Source organism: Chelonoidis abingdonii, chromosome 4 (assembly GCF_003597395.2).
Source record: "Chelonoidis abingdonii isolate Lonesome George chromosome 4, CheloAbing_2.0, whole genome shotgun sequence".
Taxonomy (NCBI): Eukaryota; Metazoa; Chordata; order Testudines; family Testudinidae; genus Chelonoidis; species Chelonoidis abingdonii.
Genome location: NC_133772.1, coordinates 3778283 through 3801434, shown reverse-complemented (window position 1 = coordinate 3801434; position 23152 = coordinate 3778283). Strand labels below are relative to the sequence as shown.

At 44.8% G+C, this 23152-nt stretch overlaps 2 protein-coding genes across 3 annotated transcripts in view; one reads left to right on the top strand and one right to left on the bottom strand.

The window, feature by feature from the left end:
• Nucleotides 1-23152, top strand: part of LOC116815086 (uncharacterized) — a 669588-nt gene that overhangs the window by 577615 nt on the left and 68821 nt on the right. The window lies entirely within an intron of this gene.
• Nucleotides 7024-23152, bottom strand: part of LOC116827472 (NACHT, LRR and PYD domains-containing protein 1a allele 5-like) — a 33633-nt gene continuing 17504 nt past the window's right edge. The window contains exons 2-12 of one of the 2 annotated variants that reach the window (XM_032785034.2): nt 22330-22389; nt 21987-22055; nt 21079-21135; nt 20516-20592; nt 18652-18716; nt 15372-15595; nt 13643-13893; nt 9939-10067; nt 8576-8717; nt 8430-8471; nt 7024-8048 (exon numbers count right to left, since the gene is read on the bottom strand). In XM_032785034.2, coding sequence (XP_032640925.1) covers nt 7792-8048; nt 8430-8471; nt 8576-8717; nt 9939-10067; nt 13643-13893; nt 15372-15595; nt 18652-18716; nt 20516-20592; nt 21079-21135; nt 21987-22055; nt 22330-22389 — 1373 coding nt within the window. In that variant the 3' untranslated portion in view covers nt 7024-7791. The remainder of the gene's footprint in view (nt 8049-8429; nt 8472-8575; nt 8718-9938; nt 10068-13642; nt 13894-15371; nt 15596-18651; nt 18717-20515; nt 20593-21078; nt 21136-21986; nt 22056-22329; nt 22390-23152) is intronic. The other variant, XM_075065916.1, reaches the window with a different exon arrangement.

Here is a 23152-nt window from a genome sequence, read left to right as displayed (position 1 = left end):
CAGCCAACAGCGAAAGAAGGCGTTTTCCCCTGGGTGTGGGAACACCCTCCCCATGAGGAATGGTAGCTAAGTTGACGGATGCATTTTTCTGTACACCTAGCTGAGACTACACCGGGGGGTTAGGTTTACATAGATACAGAGCTCAGGGGTATAGATTTTTCACACCCTGAGTGCTGTGGCTACATCAACCTAAATTTGAAATGTAGACCAGGCCTTAGAAAACCTGACCTGTGGGGAAAGGTTGAAAGAATTGGGCACATTTAGTCTAGAGAAGAGAAGGCAGGGGGCATGATAACAGTTTTTAGTTATGTAAAAAGTTGATAAAGAGGATGGTGATCAATTGTTCTCCAGGTAACTGAGGGTAGGACAAGAAGTAATTGACTTAATCTGCAGCGAGACTTAGGTTAGATGTTAGGAAAAACTTTCTAACTCTAGGATAGGTAAGCACTGGCACAGGTTACCTAAGGAAGTTGTGGAATCCCCGTCACTGGAGGTTTTTAAGAACAGGTTGGACAAACACCTGTCAGTGATGGTCTAGGTTGACCTTGGTCCTACCACAGTGCAGGGGGATGGATTGGACTAGAGGATCTCTCGAGGTCCTTCCCAGCCCCGCATTTCTATGATTGATGGGGGCAAAGCAGCGGACACGTCTCAGCCACTGTTCCACTCTGTCTGCAAACATAAAATGCAAGTTTTGGGGGTCCATACAGAAGTAAGTGTCTGAAATGATCTGCCCTGTGTTATACAGGAAATGAGACTGCATGATTTAATTGTCCCTTCTGGCCCTAAACATCTATGACTCAGGCAGCCATCAGAGTACCAGCCACACAGGTCACATTAGGAGGGGTTTCTTCATGATCAGAAAGGCTGGAAGAGTACTTTTTTATTAAAGACAATCTTTGATTCTGTACAGTCAAATTATGCCAGGCGCAGCTTACACTCATACAAGTGAAGTGGATCTGGTTGACAGGGTGGATGTTTAACAAACTAGATCAGTGATGTTAAAACCCTTTCAGTCATTCCTAACCCCTATCCCTATTTTGAAAAGGAAATACTTAAAAACAAAAAAAACCAACCATTCAGTTTCTCTCTAATTCATTTAAGCTGTGGTTACATTGTTAACTGATCCAAGAGGAATGATTTATATAAACAAAAAACCCAGTTTTTCCCATGGTCTTTATGAGTGACTTAGTATTCACTCTTCCGGCTAGCTCAATAGCAATGAGACATTCCAGCTGCAAGCCTTTCTGGAAGGTTTGCATTAGTCATACACAAGGTTCTGATGGGGGAAGTTTTACCCTTTGTTTCTTAAACGCTTTTATAAAAATACAATCCACGCATAGTTTGGCAAAAAAAACTTTACCTAAACTTTTCTTTTCAGCAAAAAACGCAAATTTGGGTCAACAGAAGCATTTCATAGATTTGTGTCAATTTCAGCAAATTGTTTTGGTTAAAAAAATCTGTAAAAAATCAGAATATTTTAACATTTTTAGAATGAAACATTTAGACTATCTCAAAATTACTTTTTCCTTTTAATTTGCCTTGAATTTTATTTTTAAAGTTTTTAAAAGGAGAAAGGGGAGATCAAAATCAAAATGAAAGATTTTGTTTTGAATTAAATGTTTCATTCAACCCCCCCAAAAAATTAACTTTTTGATTTGCCAAAATTTTCAAAAAATAAAAATTAAAAGTGGTGGTTTCAGATCAATCCAAAATGAGTCTCTAGGAACCTTTGTACTCGAGTAGAAGCAGAGAGGTTATTTGACCTCTGTATTTGGCACTGATGTGACTGCCACTGGAATCCTGCGTCCAGTTCTGGTGTTCACAGTTCAAGAAGAACATTGAAAAATTGGAAGGATCAGAGAAGAGCCACAAGAATGATTAACGAATTAGAAAATCTACCTTATAGTGTGACACTCAAGCAGCTCAATCTATTTAGCTTAACAAACAGAAGGTTAAGGGTGACTTGATTGCAGTCTATAAGTACCTACTGTGACGTTGCACTCCATGTGTTTTATGGAAATATGCTGATGAGTGTGAATATAATGTAACCGGAATATGCTTCATGCAAAAGGTCTCTTGTAAGGTATCATTACAAAGCTTATAACCTACTGAGTGTGTTCACCTTATTTGTATGCATGTACCATTCTTGTATCTAAAGCTAGAAATATGAAGTATTAGTCTGAAGTCCTACTGTAATTATGTAAAGTGTGGGCCATTAATGGTGGTTTGGAATCTTGATGGCTCACATCGATTAGGACAATTGGGTGTAGATGGTTTATTTACTTGCAAGCCTGCCTGTGGACATGGGGGCCAGCCTGTGAGTAATGAAAAATGAGGTCTCACAGTGACATGTGACCATGTCACCTGATACTGGAATCCATCTTTATACCTGGTGCTTTTCCATTTAGAAGGAGGGGTGGGAACCCAGAGAGACAAAGGATTCCCGCCTTGGGCCAAAACTATGGTGGAGCAGAACAAGAGGGGCTGCCAGTCATGAGAAATCCCCTAGTAACCAACTAACAAGGTCTTACCAGGAGAAAGGACTGGGCCCGGACTAAGAAGTGCAGCCTGTGAAAGAAGTTTATCGGAACATCTCTGAGGGGGAGATTTACCTGTAATCAGTTTCTTAAATGTATTAGGCTGAGACTTGCGTGTTTTGTTTTATTTTGCTTGGTAACCTAGTTTTTTTTTTTCCTGTCTGTTATTACTTGAAATCACTTAAATCCTACTTTTTATACTTAATAAAATCACTTTTGTTTATTAATTAACCCAGAGTAAGTGATTAATACCTGGGGGAGCAAACAGCTGTGTATCTCTCTCCATCTATGTTATAGAGGGTGGACAATTTATGCATTTACCCTGTATAAGCTTTATACAGAGTAAAACGGATTTATCTGGGGTTTGGATCCCATTAGTAGCTGGGTGTCTGGGTGCTGGAAACAGGAGTACCTGCTTAGTGGTTTTCAGTTAAAGCTTGAAGCTTTAGGGACATGGTTCAGACCCTGGGTCTGTGTTGCAGCAGGCGTGCACATCTGGCTGCACAAAACAGGGTTCTGGAGTCCCAAGTTGGCAGGGAAAACGGGCTCAGGAGGTAATTTCAGCACGTCAGGTGACAGTTCCAAGGGGGTGTCTGTGACCGAACCTGTCAAACCTACATGGGGAACAAATATTTAATAATGGGCTCTTCAATCTAGTAGATAACGTTCTAACATGATCCAATGGCTGAAAGCTTAAGCAAGACAAATTCAGATGGAAATATGGTGTACCTTTTTAACATTGAGAGTAATTAGCCGTTGGATCAATTTCCCAACTAGCATGGTGGATTCTCCACTCTTAAAACAAGATTGGATGCTTTTTTTAAAAAAAACCTGACTATATGATCCCATGGTCTCTTCTGACCTAGCTGAAGCTACTGAGGAGACTTGGGGGTCAGCACTTGTCTGGGGGCCTAGAGTATCTGTGCCCACCATCCCAAGAAGAGGGGGACTGGAGAGAGAGTCAGCATTCTGGAGCATGCCTGAGCAGCCAGACTGAGACAGAGCGTGGACATTCTGATCATAATTTACTGTTTGTATTACCAAGCTGTCTGATAGCCCCAGTCATGGCCCATTGCCGCACAAACAGAACAACAAGACAGTCCCTGCCCACAAAGAGCTTGTAATCTAAAGTACAAGACAAGAGACAACAGGTGGATACCGACAGATGAGGAAGTACAAGGAAACAATACTGGAGAAATACTGGACTGAATTATGGGGCGCGGCCTCAGCACAACAGCAGCAGCCTAGCCGTTGTCAAGTTTTATGTAAGCATCATGGCAAAGGAAAGTTTTAAGGAGGGTTTTGAAGAAGGATAATGAGGTAGGTTTGCGAGTATCTATGGGGAGCTCCTCCCAAGGACAAGGGGAGGCATGGGAGACACCATGAAGGGAGAGGAATATTCCTCATGGAACAGTGGAGCTGTCCCTGTAGGAGCATGTGGAGCCTGAATGGGGTGAGCAGTTTGCGACGCTGACAGAAAAGGTATTCGAGTCAGTACTGATGGGAGCACTTTAGTAGAAGCAAATAGAGGGGCCTCCAGTCCTGAAGAGAGAGATCCCAGGTGGCAAGGTCCTCTCCCCTGGAGCCCTCTGCATTAACAAGATTGGCTCTGTTGGTGGCTGGTACCAAGATCGCGGGTATCACGGTGATCTGCACCAGTGCCATCAGTACCATGGAAGCCAGAATCACAGCTGGTACCAGGTGATACCTGAGATAATCCTAAATCCCCTCTGCTACAGTTCAGGGCTCCTGCACCTCTGTATCCCCTCATGGTCCAGCAAAGGCATCCACTCTAGGCTCCTGGCTCCCCCACCATCATCTGTTTTGGGCAGAGACCCATGTCTCCACCGTACTCCGATCAGGGTATTCAGGCTATTCCCAGCAAGCAGACTGCTTAAAAGGCCAGTGTCCATGCTTTGCTATCTTTCCAGAGGCTATGGCCTTGCATTGCCCACAGTTGTTACCACACCACTCTTTCTGAGCGAGCATATTTATTCTTAAGGTGAAAGCATTACAGAGAAAATATCAAAACAATACAAGAACCTACACGCACACTAAAAGCTTACCAGAGGTTACCCATCGGTCTTATGGGGCCCTAGCAGCTCAAGCCCTTCCAACTCTTCTGCAAGGATTGGGGTCTGCCTTGGACAGAAGGTCCTGTCTGTTTGCTGGATCAGGAAGAAGGCCCTAAGTCTGTTTAAACTCCTAAGTCTGTTTAAACTCCTAAGTCTGTTTATCCAAAAGCCCTTTCTTTGTTTGCTGGTCTATGGAGAATCTATTTGAATCAGTACTTGTGAGCCTCCCCTGGGAGGGAGAAACTTGTGGGTGGGGTTACAACCTGGCTGGCTGGCTGGCTTTAATCACTAGCGAGTTTTTAGTTCCTGGAGGAGCTGTGGTAGCTCTTTTCAGTGGAGTAGAACACAATCATACATAAGCCATTCATTGAAAACAATGGACCTTACACTTCTTCCTACCTCTGTCATCAGAGTCAAACAACCAGCCTGCAAACGCAACAGCCTCACTTCCTGTTGAAGCATCTGAATGGTCTCATTGTCAGGTAAGCCAGGGTCAGAAACTAGACTTGGATTTCTCAAGGAGAAACATCTTGAGGAGATATTCTCTTGCTGGCTGCATCCTCTTTGAAAATAATTTACCAATGGGACATCTGTCAGCAACATGCCCTTCCCTCAGGGAGGGTAGACATTGTGTGTGGCTGTCTTTCAACAGCATCCCTGCTTCACGAGATGGGGAGTTGTTACATGCGAGGAAGTTGTGCTCAGTCAGGACACCTGTAGCAGTACCAAAGCAAGCTGTGGGAATAACTGATGGTTTGGTTCAGTTTGCTGAACTGAAAAATGGGGGGAAAAAATGAATGATTTGGCGTCAACCCAAAATGAAAATTTTTCAGAAAAATGCAAAAAACTTGAAAAGTAATTAGTTTCAGGTTGAACAAAATATTTTGTTCAACCCAAAAATAAATGCTTTGGTCTTTACGTTTTTTAATAAAAAAGGAAGTAAAATTTAAAATGAAAAGTCATTTCAAGTCAAAAAGTTTAATTTAGAAAAAAAAGCTGAAACAAAACATTTCACTTTTTTGGGGTGCAGGGGAGGGCTGAAACAATTTGGTGAATTGAACTCCAAAATGTTTCAGTCAACCTGAATACGCATTTTTCAAAGGGAGAAAAAACAAAAAAATGGTTTCATCTGAAAATTTTCGCCCAGCTCTAGCACCAAGTACCTCCCAGGAACGGAAAAGGAAAGTTTCTGAACAACGACGACAAATTCCAGCCAAAAATACTTAACACCAAAACTTTATCTTAACTACTGTCTGCTTACAATGTATTGACAAGATAAAAGAAGGCCACACGATGCTTGAGGAGGCTAAGCGTGAAAACACCAACTCAGAGCTGAGAGGGAGTTGAAGGGCATCTGGGATAGCCCTGCCCCACGTCTTTGGTTGCAGTAATGAGAGTGCTCAGGGTGAATGCACTGCCCCAGCAGGTGCTGCTGATCAAAAGTGTCCTGCTTGAATGCCCTGCTTGAGTGCCCTGGGCGCTCATGCATCAAACAATAAAATATATATACGGACAATAATTAAGAAGAATCTACATTGGAGTGTCCAGTTCATTCAGGGAAGTTCTCTAGCTTGTTATAGAGGAAGTCAGACTACATGATTACAATGGTCTCTCCTGGCCTTAACATTGATGATCCACGAAATTCCCTTCTCCTTCACTACATGCCATCCAGCCCAGGCAACAATTTCACCAGACAAATACATATTGCTAAGGATGATGTTGAGATTGTGGGCACCCGGAGTGCCCAACTTTTGCCTTCCAAGAATGTGGAAGTTGGAAAAAACCGAGTGGTTGATGTCAGTATGATTACTCAGGTGAGACAGATTATTGGCCATGTGAAGAAAAGCCCTATATCCCCATCAAACTTGATGAATAATTTTGGTTGGAAAAAAAAATCGATTAGACTTTTTGAATCCGAAACAGGTGTTCGATTTCAAATTTGGCCAATTCAAAACAAACCAAAAAAACATGTGGAAAACACCTGAAATAGCCAAATCAACTAAAAAAATGGTTTTGAGTTGACTCGTAACGTTTTGGCCTATTCTAAAAGAATTATTTTCAATTCAACGACAAAAGAAAAGAAATCGTTTTCAGTTCAAATCGAACAGGTTTTTTGGTTTGGATTTTCTGGTTCAGCCCCCAAGCCAGAAAATCCATGATTCACTCTACTCTATTTGCAGTGTCATGAGGACTCCAGAACCCCAGTGCTAATGTGACACCTGAGAGAGAGAGAGAGAGAGAGAGAGAGAGACACAGAGAGGGAGAGAGGAAGGATTGTTGTCTGGAAAATTTGTTTCATGAAGTTCAGACCCCCTTGGAGCCCACACAGATTGGGTTTTCCACTCTCTGGATGCAACACTGCAAAAACACAGGGAGTCCTTTGGATTCCAGGTACTCCATCCATGCAAAGTACTGATATTCTAGCTGGGAGGGTCCGTCCAAAGTACTGATATTCTAGCTGGGAGGGTCCGTCCAAAGTACTGATATTCTAGCTGACAGCAGCAAAGGTGGCATCAGAAATGGCTCACTCACCTTTGACAATTTCCTTAGCTACAGACCACTGGAAATAACTGGGGACCTTAGATGACCTTAATCTCCGCAAACTGGGGGTCTGATTCCCAGCACACCCACCCCACAGGGAGAGATTTAATATCATTTCTGTACATTCCCCTGTGGTCGGTGAAGGCACTTGAGCTCTTTGGTAGTAAGATCCGTTCAGGTCGATACTTTTGCCTATGCAGACCCCCATGGAAGTTTCAAAGGCGACTCCAAGCACAGCAGTCCAGACAAGAAGTGGAGCCTAAATACACGAGTAGCCAGCAGAGCATTTTCCATGAAGGAACCTCAACTTTGGAGTTCGATTCCCCCTCAGTTTTGCCCAGGAAACAGAACCCAGGCAACCTAACTCCAAGCCCTGCCCCCTCACCAAACCTTAAATCCCACTCCCCTTCCAGAGCCAGGAATCCTCACTCCGACACCCCAGCTGTTCTCATCACAAGACAAATATTCACCTTAGCACAATAAGCTGAGAGTGTTAAGAAGCACAAGACCATCACCTGACTGACACTGTTATGGGTTATGGACTCCGGCTGGTGGGCTGGTCGTTTGGAATTGGGAGGAGATCTTGAAGCACGTCCTGTCCCCCCACTAGAATGTTGCTGTCCCCAAGGGACAATCTATATCCCCTCAAGCTCTTCCACTAGCGGTCTGTGCTTCTCCTTCAATGCCTGGTAGAGTCGGTCCTTGCAGTCATTGTCCCATTGAGGCACCAGCTCATACAGCTTCCTCATCTTCTCCACGCTGGATCTCTCTGCTCTGATGCTCTGGATTTGCTCCAGGTCCAGAACGGGGCCACACAATGAATCCAGGATGCCATCCACTGCCATCACCCGCTGGATCAGCTGTTCTCGGTGCTGACTGACAAAATGCTCATCTAGATGAGGATGAGGAAGGAGAGAGAGAATGAACAGAGGTTTATCGTGCTGTCATTTGATAATCTTACATTTCCCAAATTAATGTCACCTTATTTAGCCTTGCAGCTAGATGCAAAGGGACCTCTCACCAGCGCCAACATGCAGCCATCTCTAGGGTGGTAGCCACATAGCAGTGCTGGGCAGAGATACCTCTTCCAGCGCTGAAGTGTAGCCACCTCTGTTGTGGATCTTGACAGCTGTTTAACAGCTGCACATTTACACCACACAACATAGGGACTAGGTGGGGTTTAACACACTGTTTTCTGGGCTTCTCACTGGAGGACTCTGTCTGAGAGAAGAAATGGCCTTAGGTACTGGAGCCTGAGTACATTTCTACTGACCTGTTTGAGTTTGGACAGATGAAACAGAAAGCGTTGCATCCTCTGGGAGAGAGAGAGAAATGGGAAGTCAGACAGGAGATGGATTCAAAGACTAAGATCCTATTCCTAGGTTTTGAACTAGCCATCAGCTCCTGAGCTGAGCCTACCTGGTCTCACATGTGCCTCCCAGATGGGCTCCTTGTTGATTTTCTCTACCAAGCTGAACTCCAATCCTCCCTGAATGTCCTTGGTGTAGATTTCCATATATGACTGCAGACACTCTGCTTGGATGTTACAAAACTCCAGCTCCTGATTGAAAACAAAAGAACTGCATTCAGGGTGACCCCCTCTCGAGCCAGCAAGGCTTGGAAAGGGGATATGGTATGTTAGAGCTGGTCAAAGAAAATTTCTGAATTGCAAAAACCTTCTGCGGCCAGTCCTGTGTTTGGGGAAAAGGAGGCACTAAGTCCACACAGCAGACAATAGCAGAGCTGGGAATAGAACCCGAGGTCCTGAGTCCAAATCTCCTTCTCCAACCCACTAGACCCCACTCCTCTTCCACAGCTGGCAATAGAATCCACAGGTCTGGGCTCCCAGGGCCCCTGCTGTAACCCCAGAGACCCTATTCCCCCCTAAACTGGGGGAAGAAGCCAGGAGTTCTGACTCCCAGGCTCCCCTGCTCTAGAGAGAAGGCCTCACTCCCCTTCCAGAGCGGTGTCAACTAATATATGTTGGCTAGCATACAAAAATCATAATAATATGTATTATCCATACCATATTTATTAGTATGCATTACGCACCAATAACATTAAGTACAAATATTGCAACAGTAATGTAGCCTAAACTGGTCTATACCATAATCGTGTTCACTTACGCTAAGTATCCCATAATATCTTGCAGTAGCTGAAGTAAACATTTGGCATAAACAGATAGGAAACATGTCAGGATCAAGATACACTTGTTCTATGTCTTAATACAAGCTAGGGAAGCTACGGACCAGTACCTGCAAAGCTAGTATTCAAAACCAAGATAAGGAAGGAACAAAAGAAGTCAGGGAACTGGAACAAACTGATGGGTTAGATTTTAGTGACGTGTAAACAGATGTGTAGCCTGTAAGATCATATAAACACCACCAGCTGAAATGTATAACTTTGGGGAGCACATCTTCTGTGTAAGGTGAATGTAACACCACTGTGCAGATTGGCTCCTCGAAGACTGGTATCGTACGGAACCTTTTTCCTGTACCATACTAATAAGCCTGATTGACATTGTATATTTGGTCTCTTGAGCAGATTTCATAAAGAAATAATCAACCAAGCTTGGTCAAGCAATTGACCAGACAAATTATCAACAGCTGGGACTAGAAGAGAGCCCTGACTCCCAGCGCCCCCTGTTCTGACTCACTACTGAGGGCAGGATCAAAATCCAAGAGTTTTAACTCAGTCCTCCACTCTAACCACTCCCCATCAGGACAGAGAACCAGGATGTTTTTCCGGCCTCTATAGAAGAAAGGAAGATCATCTCACTTACCTTGGGCGTCACCTCTATGTTTGCTTGACTGGACACAACATAACAAGAATCAAAGGTCAGGGGCTTATGGGCCTGAAGAGATGTCGACACCAGCCTTGAGGGGCACTGCTTTTCATAGTCATCAACAGCCTGTAACATACAGGCACCATCCTTTAGTGGAGCTACGCAGAGAAAACACAACAGCGGCTGCCAAGTTCCCCTTTCCCTCCCACACAACCGCCCTCCAAAAGAAGAGTCCTTGTTACTAAGACCGAGAAACGCCGTTATCTTGCATTAAAAGGGCAGACTCCTCCCGGCTAAAGGCTAGTTTTATAACGAACTGGGCGAACAGTTTGCATCCATTAATTTAATATATTATGATTAATTATTTATATTATTGTAGCACCCAGGAACCCCAATCATAGGACAGGACCCCATTGTACCAGGTGCTATACAAAGACAGAGCAAGAAGACAATCCCTGTCCCAAGGAGCTCATTTCCCCTTGTAACAGGGCCACCACCCCCAGAACATGCCTTCATGGCATAAGGTGGCCCTGTAGGCACCCCATCTTCAGATCCCTCTCTTCAAGAACCCGACTGATGCTTTCTCATGGCCACTAACACCCCTGCTTGGGGCTGGCTTATTGCACAGATTCATAGCTTCCAAGGCCAGAAGGGACCACTCTGATCATCTAGTCTGACCTCCTGTGGCCTGCAATATACAGAACTGCCCTAAAATCATGCCTGGTCTCTCTCGTAGTCATGTCGGTCCCAGGATACAACACCACTGCTTGACCTAGAGCAGATCTTTTAGATAAAGCATCATCCTCTCCACTCCAGCCCTTGGTAAGTTGTCCCAGTGGTTAGATATCCTCAAAGTTAAACATTTACACTTTACAGTCCCAACTCTGCTCTTCATTGCGCAGCAACTTCCAGCCCTTTTTTATCTGGAGTCTTTACTCCCTCCCAGGAAAAGATCCAACATGCTCCCTGGGCTGTCTTCTCTGTGGCTTGGAGACACCAGCAGACAAACCTCTGGTTCACTCCCACGCCACTACCTTACCTACACCAGCAGCCTAATTGGGTCACATGACCCATGTCACACGAGTATCTTCATTCTTCCCATTTGGGGAGAGGCTGAGACTCATCTCCTCATAAAGGGCCAGCCACCCCAGGGCACACCTCTTTTTCTGATCAGAAATTGCCCATTGCAGATCATCATTTTCTCAGCAAATCATATGAAGAGGAACGAGAGCTTACTGGTGTGTCACAGTCTCTGCAACAGACACGGGTCTTTAGCAGAAAACCTCCTAGTGGAGAGACCACTGCTCTCCTCCAGTATGTGCTTGTCAAACACGTGCTCTCCCGTGCCATTCTGGAGCACTCCCAGGTGGGATTTGAGAACCTCTTGGTGCCAACTGGCAGAAGACACCGAAGGTGCACAGAGTTTTCCAGGAATCCCCTGGGTCAGATGTATGCCCATTCAGTTTACCAGAGCGTGGGATGTGAGGTCTCCTCCAAGAGTCAGAAGCCCACTGGTTGGATATTAGGAAAAAACTTCTCCACTCATAGAGTGGTGAAGCACTGGAATGGGTTCCCTAGGGCGGTGGCGGAATCTCCTTCCTTAGAGGTTTTTAAGGTCAGGCTTGACAAAGCCCTGGCTGGGATGATTTATTTGGTGTTGATCCTGCTTTGAGCCAGGGGTTGGACTAGATATCTCCCGAGGTCCCTTCCAACTCTGATATTCTATGATTGATCATCATAATCATAAGGCAATGTATGCCTGGACAATGCTTCAGGAATTAAGTATCTGTACTGAAAGTTCTCTTCTTAAGGCATGTGAGTTAAGGCAGGTCACCAGAAGGTGATAAACATACTCATGTCAGGTTTCTCTCTTGCGAGTCTGCTGCACAACGGAGGCCTATTTGCATTACTGAGCCTGATGCTAACCAGAAATTGCAAATGCAGCAAGAGAGGAAAGCTGTGGGGAAAAAACAAAACAGCTGGAGGGGGTAGACTGTTTACAGGTAAAGACAACAGATCTGGGGGGTATAACTAGGGGTACAGAGGTACAGCATGGATCCTGCACCGAGGAGAGGAACGGTCAGCATGTTCTGCCAAATAAACGCACGATCACAGCCAACGTGGCAGGAGAATGCCGCAAAGACTTTGGGTGAGCTAAGCTTCAACAGAGAGCAATTGTCTCTTGTGAATTAAGTCTCTGCTCTAGAATGCAGGTGATGATTTTGCTTCACATGTAACCATTTGTCTCCAATGTTTACTTGATACTTTTCATATCTCTCTACTTTGCTAAATAAGCTTTTACTCTTTTCACTATGATCATATATCAGCACTGTGTGTTAAGTGGAGAGGTGATCTGAGGTGGAACTGGTAAGCTGGTGTGTAGTGCTCCTTTGGGAGCAGCGAATCCGAATACCGCAAGGGTTTAATGGAACAGGAGCTGGACATTCCAGGAGAATGCTTGGATGGCTCGAAGGGTGAAGTGTGCTATAGCTAACCTGCAGGGAGAGCACGTGGCCTGTGTAGGCCTGGAAGGCAGTGCTTGTGTTGCCTGCGGAGTTAGGGAGCTGACCCCAGCAGGCACAGACAAGACTTCCTCATGCTAAGGCCACATTGTAGTGAGGTGCCTCACAAATCAGGGAACTCCTAGGAAGCCCAACAACAGGTTGATGAGATTGTCTCCCAGACGCTTGATAACCTTCACTTGCTCATCCAGATATTCAGACACTGACGAGGTGTGGTAGCAGGGCCTGTTCCCAGTCTTCAGCTACAGTGAACCATGAAGGGCCTCCACTCTCTTCCCCCACTCACCCTGCTCTGGCTTCTTGATGGCTTGCAGCACAAGTGCTTGTTCTGGTATTTCAGGAACTTTTCTGCATGCTCCCCCTGTTCATGGGACTGCTTCTTCAAGAACTGGGCTGTGGGCCTCAAGGCCACTTCTTGACTGTCAAAGTAGTAGGACATGGAAAGGTAGACATAGTCAACATACAGCTCCAGCTTCTCCATGAGGATAGCAGCAGCCTCACAGTCCACACAGAAATTCCACCATGCCTGGGACTCCATTTCTGAACCTATAAGATTATACTGCAAAGGATCAGCAAGATCTTCTGGATAACCCAGCCTGCTGAAACAAGAACACCAACCCAGAAGTCCATGATTTACTAATTTTTCATCATCATTTGCCATTAGACTGTTATCATTTTTAAAGCTCCTGAACTGATTTATTTCAAAATCGGCTTGATGCTTCAGTGAGATCTACAGAAGAAGCCAAGTTTGAAGTGTCTAATTTAAGGATATCTAAACACAATCTGGGACCAAAACAGAAGGTAACATATTTTTCACTGATAATCTATTAGGCCATTTTCTGGGTGACATAACATAATAATAATACCTTACTCTTACATAATAGTTTTCATCAGTAGATGCCAAAGAGCATTACACATGGAAGTCTACATCATGATCCCCATTTTAAAGATGGAGAAATTGAGGCACAGAGCAGGGAACTGACTTACCCAAGGTCAGCCAACACACTAATGTCAGAGCAGGGAATTGTTGGAGTGAAATGCACAGTGGCAGAAATTGGTCTTCAGAAATATGTTTCAGTGCACAGTTACCACACCAGCTGCCTGCCTTGTGAATTATTCCATGCTCTCTGCTATAGGGCGGCTTACACCGATTGCAGGTTGTAGCTGATTCTCAGTTACCTTGAACCGGGAGCGATCGTTAGGGATGATGTAGAGGTGAAGAGTCGTCTTTGCCATCTTTAGTGCCCAGTAGAGCAGCACAATGGAGTGGATCAGAATTGGTGGTTTGGAGCGATTCCCCCAGACCACTCCATACAGAGAGAAGCTGGGGTTCTCCAGCACAGCGTGAAATGGCCTCACTTGCATTGGCTTCTCCAGGGCCATCCCCTCCTCGATGAAATGGGCGATTTGCATCCGGGAGGTGTCAGCCCCTATCAGTAGGACACAAAGCAAATGAAGGTCCATTAGCTTGTCGTGATTTCTTGCTGTCAGAGAGGCCATGTATCCACCTGATTTCTGCAAACACCTGTTCCTGCCCCCCTTATGGAAGCAGCTCTGGGGGCCGCTTGGATTCTGGTGCTGGCGCTAAATGTCCCCCCTTCCCTATGCTCGGTCTGACCCCGCTCCCTGGGAGTTCCTAGCCTGCTCCCTTAGTTATTGCTAGCCTGGGTCTGTATTTACTCCAGGACAGCCAAGCAGCTGCTGTCCAGTGTAGCCTGGTCCGTATGTACAGACTCCTGGAAACGGGAGCAGAGCCCTGTAGAATCTACATTCCCAGGACTAAATCAGAGCTCACAATCCAGTCATTTCTACTTCAATCAGCCTTGGTAAATGACTTGAAAATCTACGGATGAAAAGCCAGTACTATATTAATCATCGCGATCACAACTATGATACTCATCAAATTTGTAACCATCAGTGTCAATAAGTTACAATAAAAATTAAAATGTGTAACAATCAATCCAATCCTGATTCTGACAGCAATTGTGGTAGTGACTATAACTGTGATCAGGGCTGAAATTTCAATTACATTTGTGGCAATGACAAAATTGTAATTATAGCTGCCATTTCAGATAAGATTGTGGTAGTTACTAAAATTCTGATTACAGCTGTTTCAATTAAGATTCTAATTATGGGTATGATTAAAATTCCAGTAACAATTATTATTTGATAATAATTGTGATTGATCATGACTGCAACTATGGTTGTAAATATGATTAACATAGCCATTGGGATTGCAGTAATATTTCTGATATTAGGGTTACAACTGTGACCCTCATCATGACAGCGATTACGCATTGTGATTAAAAGTGGGCAAAAACCATTTTTCAGTTTGTTGGAATTTTGAAAGTAAAAAAACAATTGTTTTGGATGGAATGAAACATTTGGTTTCAGTTTTAATCATTTTTAAATGATTTTGAACTTCTAAAAATAAAATGAAAGGAAATTTGGAAACAAAAAAGTCCCTGGAAAAAAAACCCAAAAAATTTTTTTTCAAAAATGTTAAAATAAAACATTTCAATTTTTTTCATAATTTTTTTGTTTTAGGCTTCCCCCTGCCCCGCTCAAAAAAAGAATAATTTGGGGGGGAGGGGGAGGGCAACAAAGGTTAGTGAATCTTTTTGGTGTTGCCAAATCTACAAAGGTTAATGCACAGAATCTCGCCTATCACTTTCATTGAGCGACGCTTGGTTGTTGCGTTATGTAAACGGATAAATAACACCTTCACCACACCATTCATGATTTCGTGACAGGTATGACTGGCATTACAATTATTCCTTTCCTACCTTGCCTCTGAAACACATGAAGAGAGGGGGGTGAACGTTCTATCTGGGGCACATGGTTTGGGTTCTACCTCCCAGTTCTCCGTCAAGGTTTCAAGCCCAGTTATTGCCCTTGGCTACCGTACCTCTGAGACACAGGAAGTGCGGGAGGTGAACGGCTGCCACGGCCCCGGCCGGTTCTGCCTGGATACTGAACAAAGGGCCAGCGATCATCCATTTAGGAGTGCTCCATACACTCAGATGCTGATCCCAGAAGCCGTATCGGTACTGGACAGTCACTGCTGACCTCACCTCAAGCCCCAGTTCAGTTTCAGAGCAACGGAAGGAGCCTGCCCCAGGGAGGTGAACCCTGCACAGTGTGAGGAGGGGAAAAAAACAGAACAGGGCTAAACAGCACTAGATGGAACCATCCCGCATTTCCTGGACTAACTGAGTTGCTGTCATAAGAACCTTAGTGAGGCCGAACAGCCTCCCTCCAAGGCCCGCAGAGAGGAACTACTTCCTACCCTCTGGTGAGCAGAACCAGGCTGGGCCAGTCCCCTGCGCCAGAAGCAGACAAGCAGAACAGGAAGCATAAGAAGCAGGACCTCCAGCTCAGTTGGCCGGAGCCAGGGAAGGAGTCAAACTTGCTACTGGGCGCTGGACCAACCCCTGCCCTTGGAGCAGGACCCCGAGAGATGGAAACTGTGGAGCCTGCCATTGGCTGAATACCCTGAGGAGCCACCAGACTGCCACTGGACGAATACCACCATGAGCCACCAGCTGCAAAGTACCCCAAGAAGACTGAGGGCTTGCTAACAATGGAGTTCTACGAACGGGCAGGGATAGGAAGTAGCCCAGGGAAACCAGACATTGTTGTGTTGCTGAAACCACAGTCAGCATGTTTCAGTAGGACCCCCACTGACCCATGGGGGGACCACTCACCACTGGTAGGGTGCTGAACTGGCACCTGGTGGAGTAGAGTGGACCTGTGTCCCCCTACTGCCAACCCCACCCCTGGATGGCAGTCTACCCAATTTAGGCCGGATGGCTTCTCTGTGTTTACTATAGATTGCTACTGCTCTGCTCCACCCACAGAGCTTGAGCCTGACTGTTTGCTGTCTGCCCCAGCCAAGGACCTGGGCTAAAAGACTGCCAGCTGTGCTGCTCTGCCAAAGGGCCAGGGCCCTAGATCTTTTCTGACCCTTACTACACTAATCTCTTGTCAATTGGCTATTGGCCGCTAGGTGGCGTAGCCAGGCTGATTGGCCTCTCTCCAAGGTTGACAGGGAGGAACCACTATAAGAACAAAAGAACAGGAGTCACCCAGTCAAGTGAGATCCCTTTGTACCTTTGCAGTCATCTTTGGATCTATCTTAAGTAATTTGGCATCATCTGCAAATTTTGCCACCTCACTGTTTACTCCCCTTTCCAGATCATTTATGAATATATTGAATAGTAGTGTGCAGATCCTTGTGGGAACCCACTCTATCTCTCCATTGTGAAAAACTGATCATTATTCCTACTCTTTGTTTCCTGTCTTTAACCAGTTACTGATCCAAGAGAGCTCTTTCCCTGTTATCCCATGACTTCTTAATTTGCTCAAGAGCTTTTGGTGAGAGACCTTGTCTAAGGTTTTCTGAAAGTCCAAGAACACTATATCGACTGGATCATCCTCATTCACATGCTTGTTGACAGCTTCCAAGAATTCTAACAGATTGGTGAAGCATGATTTCCCCATGCTGACTCCTCCCCGACATATCATATTCATCTATGAATCTGATAATTCTGCTCTTTACTATAGTTTAAATCAATTTGCCTGGTACTGAAGTTAGGCTTTCTGACCTGTAATTGCCAGATTACCTCTGGAGCCTTTTTTAAAAGTAGGTGTTACATAAGCTATCCTCTGGTAGAGGCAGATTTCAGTGATAAGTTACATATCACAGTCGGTAGTTCTGTAGTTTCATATTTCAGTTCCTTCAGAACTCTTGTGTGAATACAGCCTGGTCCCAGTGACTTAATATTGTTTAGATTTCAGTTGTTCTAAACCCTTCTCTATTGACACATCAATGTGGGACAGTTCAGATCTGTCACCCAAATAGACTAGTTGTGAGGTGAGTCCCTCCCCTGCAAAGAATTCATTTAGCTTCTCTGCAACAGCCTTGTTTTTCTTGAGTGCTGCTTTAGCACCTTGATCGTCCAGTGGCCCCACTGACGGTTTGGCAGGCTTCCTGCTTCTGACGTACTTAAAAACTATTTTGTTGTTAGAATCTGAAGAGCATCCAGCTAAGGACACAAAAACTTTCTGGGTCTGCCTTATTATATGTTTACACTTGACTTGCCAGAGTTTATGCTCCTTTCTAGTTTCTTCAAAAGGATTTAAGTTGCAGATGTTAAAGGATGCCTTTTTGCCTCTAATCACCACTATTACACTATTGTTTACAAAGGGTGGGATTTTTGGTCCTCTGGGTTTTTTTGTTTGGTTGGATTGGGGTGGTTTTTTTATTATTATTTGGGGGGTATACATTTATTTAAAAACATGCCACAACAGAGGCTCAATCTAGTCTCCATGCAACTTGTAGACATTTCACCCTTGTTCCTTTTAATTTAACGAGCTTCCTCATTTTTGTGTAGTTCCCCTTTTTGAAGTTAAATGCTACTGTGGTGGGTTTCCTCGGCATTCCCCCCCCACCACCACCACACACACACAAGGATGTTAAATTTAAATTACATACAGCGGACCCTCGCTAGAACACACGTCTATATAGCACAAATTCGCTTATAGTGCAAGACGGTGCATGGATCCCAAATGTAATTACCTTCATTGGAATCCAAGGTAATGCAGTCCCCGCATTAACGCGGGACCGCGCATGGATCCAAAACCCCATTTTCTAGCAGGGTCTGGTGTAATTATATTATGGTTGCTATTACAGAGCAGTTCAGCTATATTAGCCTGATGGACCACATCCTGTGTGCCACTTCAGACTAAATCAAGAATTGCTTCACCCCTTGTTGGTCCCAGGACTGGCTGCTCCACAAAGCAGTCATTTACGGGGTCTAGAAATTTTCTCTCAATCTCCTGTCCTGAGGTGATGTACCCAGTCAGTAAGGGGTAATTGAAATCTCCCAATTGCGTTTTCTGCAGTTGTAGCCTCTCTAATCTGCCTGAGCATTTCACAATCACAGTCACCATTACTGTGGTTATTGCCACTTACCCCTAGACAATTTCACTGCTTATTTAAATTGACACACCAAAAGCCAGAAGAACGTTGTCTAGGTCACTGTTCCCCCTGGGGCAAATAAATGGGGTTTAGTGCCAGTGAGAATTTTATTGTGAAATTCTCTAGTGTGGAGAAGGTCTCAGTGCAATAGGAACTGGCCTGTGCACCCAGACACAAACTTCAACCTCCCAGTCCCAGTCCTCACCTGTACGTCTCCTGGTTCCCATCTGGGCCCCGAATAATCTCCGGATTTATTTCTTCTGAAGGATCCTAAAACACAGGAACAGGCATTAACTCAGCTTCACTGTGGATTTCCCACTGCAGAGCTCTTGTGAGGAGGGAATCTTGTCTGCTGTGGCCTAGTATTCAGCTGGCAGCTGTCGCTATGGCCTGGGACCCTTGCAGTGCATCTGGCAGAGAGGACTCGGTGATCAGCTGAATTCCAGCCCCACGGTCGGATGCATCCCAGGTGACCAAGATGCCCCAGGTCCCAACTACGATGCCTGGTTATCTTTAGCTAAGTTGAAGTGGGATCCTCACTGACAACTGTCAGGTGTGATCATACGCTGGATTGCAGGAAAAGAGATTCTGTGGAGTCATGAATCGTCTCTCTAAGCTACCAGCTGCGCTGAGGTGAGTGCGCTAAACACCTCTGCCAGGAGAGATGGGACTACTCTGGATCGATTCAGCCCAGGGCCCAGCTATTCCTGCAGTTACATGAATATCTCCTGCTGAAGCTAAGAAGAACTGCATGTAAACAACTGATTGGCCAGACTCCTGATGTATAGACAGGCTCTGACAAATAGCACAACAGACACCAAAAGATGAAGGGAAATGGTGTGTGCACTGGCCGTTCTGATGATGAGTTACGAGAGAGATTTGAAACCCAGCATTTAATAAATGTAACTGACACGATCTCTTTAGAAGTGCTTGAAGGGGAGTGGGTTTCCAACCCCCCTCTCCCCAGTTTACGTTCTTATCATCTAGCACGACGAGATCCAGTGACTAGAACCTGAACTGGACAAATTCAGACTATACAAAAGGCAACTGGAATAACGACAGACCTAGGGGATGTGGTGAATTCTCCATCAGCTGGAATCTTTCCATCAAGACAGGATGCCTTCTAAAAGCTACACTCTAGCGCAAACAGAAGTTAGGGGCTTGATGCAGGAATTACTGGGTTAGGTTCTCTGACCGGGATTATGCAGGTCAAACTAGATGATCATAATGGTTCCCTCTCACCTTAAAAATCTATGAATCTATAATTATTACAGACTCAGGGTAAGTCTACACAGCAGTGGGGGCCCTACAAATCCACATTATACAGTCTCACCCGAGCTCCATGGCCACACTACTATTTCTGGGTGTGAGCTGAAGCAGAGCCAGTATGCGGCCATCCATCCGAGCTGAGAATCACACCGCCCAGCTGCTATGTAGGCGTACCCCAGACAGACACTGACAAAGGCACACGGGGAACACATCTTCCTTGCAAATACAAGCTGTGTTATTAACTTGGGTTAGCCAAGAGGTAAAAATAGCAGCAAAACCACAGTATCTCAGCTTTTAAATCAGGTTACTACCTCGCGTTAAAGCCTATAGTGCAGCCAGGGTTGAACGTGAGCTGCTGATCTGAATCAAAAGCTGAGTTGTTGTATCTACACTGCTATTTTAACCAGAATTGAACTCTCTTTGTTCTGCGGTCCATGCCTCGATCTTCCAGGCTCTACCATAATACACCTAATACAGAATATACAGAACCCAGCACAATGGAGTACTGGTTCATAACTGGGGCTCCTACGGGCTACCGTAATACACCTAATAAATAATAATTAAGAACATCTTTTTTTCTGCTGTGAAGACATATCCTTAAATAGTTTCCGATTCCTCCACTTGCCATCACCTGACTGGCCCACCAGGCACAATCCTGCCTAAATAAATTTTCTCTGATCTAAACAGTGGAGGTGTTAGAATACCCCGGCTCAGCTCAGAGGGTGAAATCAAAGCCAGAAACCACAGAGAAGGAGACAGACAGACAATGAGCAAGGGGAAACATACACCTAATCCCTTACCTCCTCCCTGAGACAAAGTTTGCATTTGTCTGTTCCCCAGTTGTCCCCAGTGGGATCCTCCTTCCTGCTTTGTTTTCCTGCAGCAGACAGGGAGATATTATTTCAAGTAACACATTTTCCAGGGGATTATCTTTTAAGTGCAATTGGGTTTTTGGGGGTTGGTGAAAAACAAATGAGACCAGAGCAGAGGTAGATTCTGCAGCCTGGAGGATATTAATTTTTTTTTTTTTTTTAAATGTAGGTGGAGATTAACTAAACAGAGAGACACAGGGAAAGAGGACAGGGGAGAGGGTGATGGAGGAGGATGCGAGGAGCAGGTGGGGAGGGGAGGATACCGTGAGGGAGAGATCGGAACCAACAGCCAATCAGTGCAGGGAAGAACACTGTCAAAAAGCAGCCTGAGGACAGTGCCCAGCCATCAATAGATTACGGTAAATCCAGTGCAGCTGAAGAGGGATGTAGTGTGGATGGTCCAAGCAGCAGGCCAAGGCAGCGTCTGGATTCTATCCACTCGGGCCCCTCAAACTACCCCACTTCGCCTGGTCAATTTCAGTCTCACTCACCTGTAGCTTCCACCTTGGAGCCAGTGAAGGAAAGATGCCTCTTCATGAAGGCAATTGCTGGGGAGTGTGGAATTACAGTATGAATAAATCAATATAAATATCTAGCACAGTTCTCTAGCACCTTTTGGCCCACAGCGCTTCTCACAGGTAGGGACACAGGACCTGCCAGATGGGATCAGAGCTGAGATCTTAGATTCTATGATTCTATAAAAGGGATGACACACCATGCTACAATGCACCCTGATTTAATATAACCTAAGTGTCTAAGAATCTAAGCTTCAGGCGTCTTTCTTAGTTTATTAGTCTGTTAGTTAAGTGAAATTCTAAGTCAGCTTTGATAGCTCTTAGCTCCAGCTTCTTCTAAGCTCTGCACCTCCCACGAAAGGATTGAGGCACCTGAGGCAAGGCTGGTCCTTGGTCTCATAACCAGGTCATCATGGAAGGGTGTGAGTACATCAATCAAAAGCATTATAGTATATAACAGCATATGTATCTTTAAAATAATAGTATCGCATTTGTAACTCTGATTATTATTTGATTATAATTCCTTTTTATCTCAATAAAAGTCTTTAAGACTATATTGGTCTCAGGGTGAGTGTCCTGTCATGTCCCCGAGGGTCCTGTGCATATTCTGTGTAGCCAGATTCTGGGACAAGAACCTTTATCATCTTCTGGTCAGATTGATTGGTGAGCCTATAACCCATACTACCCAAATTAATAATAATAATAGCCTCCTAAAAATCAGGCAACAACCCCCACGTGGCCCCTCCCTGAGGGGAAAAATTAAACAGGCCCAAACCCCTGCAATGAATTTGGTCTGACATACAGTCCTAGGGCTGTCACGGTCCACCACAGTAGTGAATTTCCCTCAGGGCCCCTGCCATCACCCTGAGCGATTCTCAACTCACCAGATGCTAGCGTTCCTCCTTCACCAGGAGGAATCTCATCGCCTGAATGCGTGAACTGGCTCTTTGGTCCTAAAAATAAGAGAGAGCAGAGGAGTTCTCCATGGAGAGGTACTAGATAGTTGGCTTCCCAGATCAGAGGAGAAGGCACTAACCCTGCAGTGACGCTTGCCTAGCCCCTGCACTGACACCAAGACAAATGGACAGAGGTGGAGAGAGCGAAAGATTAGCATTACGTGACAGGCACAAAGCTCTGTAAGATACTCAGGTACCTCCATCACGAGCTTGAGATAAACAGATACAACAGACCACAGGGCCAGATTTTCATGTCCTCGCCACAACTCACCTGAATTGCCTGCTTTAGTGCCAGTGGACGGCTTCCGCTCTTGTTGTGGGTGGCTCGAAGCTGTCAGAGAGATTTAGGAGAGAGTGAACTTGAAAGGTAAAAACAGGCTAGAACTAGAGATGGACCAAAAAAAAATTTCACATGACTTTTTGTTGACCCAAAAACAAAAACAAAAATTCTGCTTCAGCCACACCAAAATGTTCTGTGAATTGGTATCACTTTGGCTGACTTGTTCATTTAGAAAAAAAAACCTTAAACTCCAAAAAAATCTGAAATATTTCTTGTTGACAAATTGAAAACATTTTGATTTTTCCCTTCAAAACAAAAAACTTTGTTTCCAGGTTTCCTTTAATTTTTTTTAAAGCAATCAAAAAATGCTTTAAAACAGCTAAAAGTGAAACAAAAGTTTCAATTTTATCAAAACAAACCTAAAATGAACATTTTTACATTTTTTAGGTTGCCATTAAAGTATAAAATAATTTTCAGTTTGATGCAAAAGGGTCTCCCCCCCTTCCCCAATTTTTCAGAAACCCAAATATATATATGGATTATCCACACAGGATCAGAATAACCTGGGATCTTTAGGAATAACACTAGATTAAGGGTATGGCTACACTGGCAGTTTTGCAGCGCTGGTAGTTACAGCTGTGCTCATACAGCTGTGTACGGCCAGCGCTGCAGTGTGTCCACACTTGCACCAGTTGCAGCGCTGTTGTGAGTGGTGCATTGTGGGCAGTTATCCCACAGAGCACCTCGTCCCATTTTGGCGCTGTGGGTTGTGGGAAGGGGACGGAAGGGTGTGGGTCATTCCGCTTCCTGTTCC